The sequence below is a fragment of the Hibiscus syriacus genome, unplaced genomic scaffold (assembly GCF_006381635.1).
Source record: "Hibiscus syriacus cultivar Baekdansim isolate YM2019G1 unplaced genomic scaffold, ASM638163v2 tig00116965_pilon, whole genome shotgun sequence".
NCBI classification, from domain to species: Eukaryota; Viridiplantae; Streptophyta; class Magnoliopsida; order Malvales; family Malvaceae; genus Hibiscus; species Hibiscus syriacus.
In genome coordinates this window covers 5,028,984-5,037,001 of record NW_024063490.1, presented here as the reverse complement: position 1 = coordinate 5,037,001, position 8,018 = coordinate 5,028,984, and the positions used below count along the sequence as shown (strand labels likewise).

Genomic DNA, 8,018 nt, shown 5'->3' with positions numbered 1-8,018 from the left:
TTATGACCATACCTTTTTGGGCCTTTATTTACTTGGAGTAATAAGCAAACTGGAGCTTACTTTGCAAGGAAACTTGGCAGGGTCCTCATTAATTCCAATTGGGTTAATTCTTTCCAAAAATCTTTTGTTTAATTCCTTGCTCTTGGAGTTTCAGATCACTATATGGAAATTGTTTGGCTTGCAAAAGACACTTCCACCAATCGCCCCAAGCCTTTTAAATTCTTCAATTTCTGGATACTCCATCCTAATTTCTTGAGAGAGGTTGAACAGTCTTGGCAGACTACAATTCATGGAAACCCTATGAAGATTATGTTCCTTAAACTAAAGTACCTCAAGCCATGCCTAAAGAACTTAAACAATTCTTGCTACAGTGATATCTCTACTCAGGTTAGACAAAAGAGACTTGAACTAGAACAACAACAACTTCTCTCTTTAAAAGGAGAGAATCTTTTGATAAGGAGTTGCAAATTCAAAAGATTTATTCAACCTTGAAGAAGTTAAGTTAATGTTTCTGAAGCAAAAAGATAAAGTGCAATGGATCAAGGAATGGGACAAATGCTCCAAATTCTTCCATTATGTTGTAGCTGTTAAAAATAAAAAGGACACTATCTGAATACTTGTTGATGATCAAGGATCTAGACTCGAATCCTTTGATGATATGGTTGTAGAAGTACTTTCTTTACTGATCTGATTGGGACTGGAGATCCTAGGGTCAAAGGTATTGACCAGAAGCTCCTGAAAGACATTCTAAATTATACTCTGTCACCATAATCTTCCACTAGTCTTGTCAATGAGGTTACCTCTGAAGAGATCAAAGAAGCTATCTTTGGTTAAGGCAATGACAAAGCTCCTGGCCCTGATGGATTCACTCCCTACTTCTTCAAACATTCATGGTCCATTGTTGGTGAGGATGTGGTGCTGTTGTAAAATATTTTTTTTCCAAAAGTCCTCTCTGCTTCCTGTTTTCAATGCAACTACACTTGCATTGATTCCCAAAGTTCCCAATCCTTGCAAAGTTAAATATTTCAGGCCAATATCTTGTTGCTCAGTAATTTATAAGACTATTACTAAGATATTAATCAAGAGACTGGCATGCCTCATCCTTGGAATGGTTTCACTCAACCAAACCGCATTTATAAAAGGAATGAGCATTGTTGACAACACCCTTCTTGCCCAAGAATTGGTTAAAGGCTATGGAAGGAAAACCATCTCTCCAAGATGTTCTATGAAAATTGACCTTCAAAAAACATTTGACACTCTTCACTGGAGCTTTATTTTTGCAGTTCTAAAAGCTTTAGACCTTCCCTAAAGATTCATTGGCTGGATTGAAGCATGTTTCTCTGAAGCTAGATTCTCTAAATCCTTTAATGGGAGCTTGATTGGATTCTTCAAAGGAGCAAGAGGTATTAGACAAGATGTCCCTCTTTCACCTATCCTTTTTGTTTTATCTTTGAATGTCCTATCCAGATTGTTCAATTTGGTTGCTGATAAAGGTCTTTTTAGTTACCACCCTAAATGCAAACAAATAGGGCTTACTCACTTATCCTTTGCTAATGAATTATTGATATTTTGTAAGGGAAATGTGGAGTTTGTTGCAGGAGTCATCTCTATCCTTGCTCAATTCTATGAAATGTCTGGTTTGAATCTTAATACTGGCAAATGTGTTTTCTTTATTGCTAGAATTTCAACCAGTACTATCGAGACTATAAAGCATTTTACTGGTTTCAATCTTGGATGTTTGCCTGTTCGATACCTGGGAGTTCCTCTAATTACAAGGAAGCTCTCAGAGAAAGATTGTGAAAATATTATTGAGAATATTAAATCAAGGCTAACTCTTTGGTCTAGTAAACACTTGAGCTTTGCTGGTAGACTGGAGCTCATTAGAGTTGTTCTGTTCAACATTGCCAATTATTGGTGCATGCAACTTCTTCTTCCTCAATCAATAATCAACAAGATTGAACAACTTTGTTCTCGATTCTTCTGAAAATAAACAGATAAGGCGGCTACAGGCGTGAGAGTCAGTTGGGAAAAATTTGTCAATTGAAATATGAGGGAGGTCTAGGCCTGAATAACTTAAAACTTGGAATAAAGCCTGCATAATAAAACTCATAAAGAATATCCTTACAGGAGAGGGATCATTATGGGTTGCTTGGATCAAAACTTATGTTTTGAAGGAGCATGATTTCTAGCACATTGAAAGAGGTCCCAACTTCAGTTGGAGCTTCAATAGAATCCTTAAATTACAATCAAAATCATTACCAGCACTTTCGAGTAGAACCCTTAATATAAGAGATATTTGGCAGGAGATTAAGATGAATAGGGATAAAGTTCCTTGGCATCTCTTGATTTGGTTCCCACTCCATATTCCTAAACACAGTATAATAGCATGGATGACTCTTTTAGACAGACTCCCTACTCGTGATCGACTTCAACGTATGGGAATTACAACTACTATGAATTGTGTTCTTTGCAATGCAATGATGAAAACTCGAACTCATCTATTCTTTGAATGCCCTATTGCTTCTAATTTATAGGATGCAATATTGCTTCTTAACGGGTTAAACAAATCCATTTCATTTTGGGAGGACATGATAGTTTGGGCATGTAACACTTGGAAAGGCAAGTCTCTTATTTCTACTTTTCTAAAGCTTGCATGGTGTGCTTGAATCTATGTTTTGTGGGAGGAACGTAATCGAAGAATTTTCCAAGGATGCTCAAGACCTGCCGAAGAACTCCTTATTTCCATCAAAGAATTCGTAGGTATCAATCTAAGGGGGAAAACATAAATAGGCTTTATAGTGTTAATATTTTCCTTTGTAATTCTTGGGGTATAGCTTAAACCGATCTTTTGTTTTGTAAGTAGGGTGTACATAAGGTTTTTGTGATCGGTGATTGATTTTGTAGCAGATTCTGCTTCTTTGGGTAATAAAATGAATTATCCAAAAAAATCCTCTTAAGCAAGCTAAAGTGATGTCTAGGATGGGTAAGCTGGAAATGGATGTTGTGTGCTTGATGGAGACTAACATTAGAAATCTTAACATGAATGGTTATGTTTTTAAGTTCATTGAGGATTGGTATTATTGTTTTAATTATGTTGTTTTGGAGAATAACAAGTTGTAGATTTTTTTAGAAAAAAAAAAACATATGAATTTCAGGGTGTTACATGAAGCTGATCAGTCTATGACTATTTTTGGTGATGTCAGAGGCTGTAGGGTGGTTCTTACTCATGTTTATGGGAGTAATTTTGGGATGGTGAGAAGGAACCCGTGGAGGCAGTTGAGGGGAGTTGAGGGGCTGATAGGGAGTTCTTCTTGGGTTATTTTAGACGACTTTAATATTTTTAGTTATATTGAGGAAAGTTTTGAAATATAGGGTTTTTGGGCCTTATGAATCTACTGACATGTTGGATTTCAAGGAGTGTTTAGTTGAATTGGGCCTTATGGATCACCCTTTTATGGGACCATTGTTCACTTGGTCTAACAAATAATATTAGACTTTTTAGCTTGCAAGCTGGATAGGGTCATGGTCAATGAGCAATAGTTAATTGAGTGGCCAGAGTCTTGTGTTGAATTTATGGCACAAGGGGTTTCAAAACATTGTCTTGGTTTGATAAAGTTGCAAGGGAACAATCATGCTAACAGACCCAAACCTTTTTAAGTTTTGTATATGTTTTGTGTTGGTTATTCTATTTTGTTTTTGATTGGTTGTGTGAACTTCGATTTGGGGTATTCTAGATGGGGGTGTCTTATTGTTAGTTGGATGGTAATCATGATGTAGCTTTGCTGCATCTTTTTTGAATTTTTGAATAAATATATTGCTTATAAAAAAACTAACACTTAATTTCAGCGATGAAACTTAACATAGAGGTACACGGGTGTAAGTATGACTAACTTCATAATCCAACCAATAAAATGGATCTTGAACGTTAATCATTCATTTAACTTTAAATTCAAACTTGCAACAACTCATTCAAGCATATTAATTCACTTGCTAATTAATTCCACAATCAAAATTCAATATAAAATCTAAATTCCATAATATCCCTCTTTGACCAAACCTAATATAAACTATTTTCTTCCTAAAAAATCATAAACTATTTTTCATCATCTTTTAATATAGAAATTATAAAACAACACTTAATTCAAGCCTTATATCTCATAAAATAACATAACCCTAAAACTCATAATCTTTTAAATTCAAGCAAACAAGTGACAAAATATGAATCAATTATATCAAATGATAGAGAGTTTTATGTAAAACACTTTTGTATTACATGATTTTATCTTAAATCCTAACCAAATTACTTGAAAAATCAAATAAAAAATTTTTGTCCTTAATTTGATAACTCGTGGTAGCAGAGAGAGAAAGGTGAAGAAATTTTTTTATTTGTTTTCATTTAATTAAATTATTTTTCGTTTTAATAACCAAAAAATCATTTTATTATAAAATGACCACTTAACCTTAAAATCTGATGTTCATCATCAAACCACATGTTGTCATCTTCGTCTAAAGGCTAGGGTGAATCAATGAGTTAGTAGTTGTCAATTTTGTCCTTGCAAAAATCTTTAGTTACAAACTTGTCATTTTTTATCCAATGACTTAGATTTAATATGAAAAATCAACTTAAATCTAATGGTCCATGTTAAACCCTAACATTTTAACACATGAAAAATATATTTTTTTCTCTTTCCTTACCATCTAGCAAACTTTGTTGAATTTTCGATCCGATTATCCGATTTTTGTTTGAAATTTCACACTTTATAGATTTTAACATAAACTCTGTACTAAGAATCTGAGTGGCACCAAAACATCATTATAGAAGGGAACTATTTATTTATGGACAAAATTATACACTTTTAAATTTACAATTTTAATCCTTGAACTTTTTTAAATTTATATCAAACCTAAACTTTCATTTTATTTATTTTGGTCACTAACCAATTTTTTTTTTTGGTGTTACAGTTCACCTCTAATTGAATTATATATATACGCCATGTTTTTTTTCTAATGACACTCTATTGCACAAATATTCTCTTTCTTCTGTGCCACAATTCACATGAAATATAACATTATACTTTCAACTATATTATAACTATCGTGCTTTATATTAACCTCATCATGTTATATTTTGTGATCTAAAACTCTGAAATATTCTTTGTGAATATGTAAAGAAACACGATGGTCATGCCATTTGCATTTCACAGTGCAGGACAATGAGATGCGATTTTTATGTATTATAATGTTGTATGTGCCTAAATATGAAGCATGGTTTTATTCACGGGTCTTAGTATTAAGTTTTGAAGGATTTAATTATATAAACATAATGTATTTGGTTCACTGAAATATAATAAATAAATCTAATATAAAAAATTAATATTTAATTTATTGATTGATTAATCAGAATCGAATATCGTAAAGGTTTATAATAAAAGTACTCTTCCAAATCTAACTTATTTTATTTACAACGTCATGATTTAAAGGTTGGATATTATTTAATTGAATATGTAAAATTTATTTAGTTGATTATGTATAAATATATAAATATATTAATGAAAATGTTCAAATATTTAAGGAGTCTAATAAAGAACGTTTATAAATTTTAAAAAATTAAAAATTTAATCAAAATTTTTACGTTTAAGAAAGTCATTTCCTATTAAGAAAATGTTAGTACAGAGAGTAACAAATACTTTTTTTTTAATTTTTTTTAGTACAGAGAGTAACAAATAAAATAGTAGTAATTTGTTCTCTTTATTTCATTAAACTTTGTAAATGGTCCAAAACTCAAATGAAAAACATTACAAAAAGGAAAATTAGAACACCTTATTGTTTTATTTGTAGTGAGAAGTAAATTCATTTCAAAAGTTATATAAAGCCCTGATTCCTTGAATATCATCCCCATGCAAACCCTTGCTTTGTCCAGGCATTATACTAGGGTACATGATGGCCCCTTCAATGGAACTGTGCCCTAAACCAAGAAGGTGTCCGATTTCATGCAATGCCACGGTCTCCAAATGATACGAACCCTGGTTCACAGCCACGGACCATTGTTCGTCCGCATCGTAGTGGAACCTCCCATCAGTTGGTCGAAAAGCATGAGCCAAGGTCCCACCACGTCCGTCGAAAGGGAACCCGTCTCCATGATCACCACCTTCGTAGCTAACCGTTATATCGGCATTTACATAGTCTTCAGTCCTCGAAAACCTGAAATGTGTATTCGCAGCCCATGTTTGAAAAGCTCTTAAAACCGGGTTAACGGCATCGGCTCGAGTCCCCGGAAGAAATGCATATGTTAGACTGTACTTCGAAGCTGGCCATTTTGGTTCTCCCGAAAAAAACGTATAATGCGATACCGTATGAATCGATTTCGACCCCGTTTTCGGCCGGACCGCATCCTGGAAGTTCCATTGATGACATCCGCAACCCCACATCGCGGCGATATCATCTTCGATACGGTATCGACATCCAACCTTCCGGTTGCTTTCAAATTATAATTCAGCTGATAAGTTCTAACGGCGGACTCTAGCAACTCATCGAAATCGTCGTCATCGGCATGAGTGCGGTTCTTATAACTCAAATACCCAAATTTTTCGAGGTACTTTTTGAGTTTATGCACGTCTTTAATGTTGTCTCCCTTATGACATCCTTGAAGATGTCGAAGAAAATCAAATGGTGATGTGATTTTGTGTTTCGAATCTGCAAAAGCAGCCTGAAAAATCAAGAAGAAAATGAGGGAAAATGAGAAGAAGAGAATAGATTTGGATCCCATGATCATATTATATAAATCAGTAGATCTTTAATGGTCGATGAAATTAGCACATATTGGTAGCCTATTTATACCCATATGATCTTTGAGTTTTTTTTTCGTTTGATAGTAATTAATTTAGGGTTTTACGAGGACTTGGCAAATGAGGACGCTCTTTAACGCGTGAAGAAAAAAATCTCAATTAGGAATTTACGAGGTATTGCACATGGTGTAAATGAAGATAGCATTTGGTGAACTGTTTGTGAACCATTCGTTTATATTCGTTTGTTAAGCTAAATAAACGAACATGAATAAAAAAATTGATGTTCATTTAATAAACGAATGAACACGAACATATGTGTGTTCGGTTCGTTTATGTTCACGAACAAGCTCGTTTATCAACTCGTTTATTCATGTTCATGAACAAACTCGTTTACCCGATTCTCCTATTCCTTTTATTTATTTTTACATTTTAAATATTGGTGAAGATAAAGATTAAATAGAACATGTGATAAAAGTTACATTTTAAACTATGAATTTTAAGGAGTTTAAGCACCGGTAGCGTAATTTTATCATTTTCTTTAACTTACAAATAAAACTAAAAATAGAATATATAAACGAACGATAGACAAACACTAAAACAACGCTAAACAAACAATAAATGAACGCTAAACGAACATGTTCGCGAATATTAAATGAACATGTTCGTGAACAATAAATAAACGAACACGAACACGTTCAAAAATAAATAAACGAACATGAGCATGATATTAAAAATTTAAACAAATACGAATTGAACACGAACACCTTCAAAAACATATAAACGAAAACGAACATAACCTTATTCGTTCAAGTTCGGTTCATTTACACCCTTAGTATTGTGGAATGTGACATGGTTGACGTGGAATTGACTTAACGACTTATTACAAGTACATAACTCACGTCCATGTTTTGTATTTATGTAATGACATTTCAAAGGAAGACGTTTTCCATGCATGGAAGAGAGACCGTCATTCGTTTAACAGGCACCGGTCTTTTTTTCCCGGGAAGGAAACCATTTAGGGGTGCAAGTGGATTTTCAAAGTCAAGTCAAATGATGATGGTGCAGTTTGTCTATAGCAGAGCTGTTTTCTCAAGTACCAGGGCAGGGCAGGATTTATAAGACACGGTTAGTCTGGTCGTAGAGTTTGCTACTATAATCATAAACGTTATACCTTATATGATTGTTTTGCATAAGTTGTGTCGAGGAAATAAATAATGCACTTTTAAACGGTGA

General features: G+C 33.6%; 1 protein-coding gene and 1 pseudogene across 1 annotated transcript; one reads left to right on the top strand and one right to left on the bottom strand.

Moving 5' to 3' along the window:
- Window positions 1–790: 790 nt before the first annotated feature.
- On the top strand, window positions 791–1,984 carry LOC120191126. The gene is made up of 2 exons (XM_039194120.1): window positions 791–1,220; window positions 1,332–1,984. The coding sequence occupies exons 1-2, from the start codon at window positions 791–793 to the stop codon at window positions 1,982–1,984; spliced, it is 1,083 nt and encodes a 360-aa protein (XP_039050051.1).
- A 3,869-nt stretch (window positions 1,985–5,853) lies between these two features.
- LOC120191239 lies at window positions 5,854–6,766 on the bottom strand (annotated as a pseudogene).
- Window positions 6,767–8,018: the final 1,252 nt, after the last annotated feature.

Excerpts from the sequence above, each read along its gene's own strand:
- LOC120191126 (XM_039194120.1), top strand. The coding sequence starts at position 791 with ATGAGGTTACCTCTGAAGAGATCAAAGAAGCTATCTTTGGTTAAGGCA. Across the intron at positions 1,221-1,331 it reads GAAAACCATCTCTCCAAGAT|CATGTTTCTCTGAAGCTAGA; the intron begins GTTCTATGAAAA and ends GCTGGATTGAAG.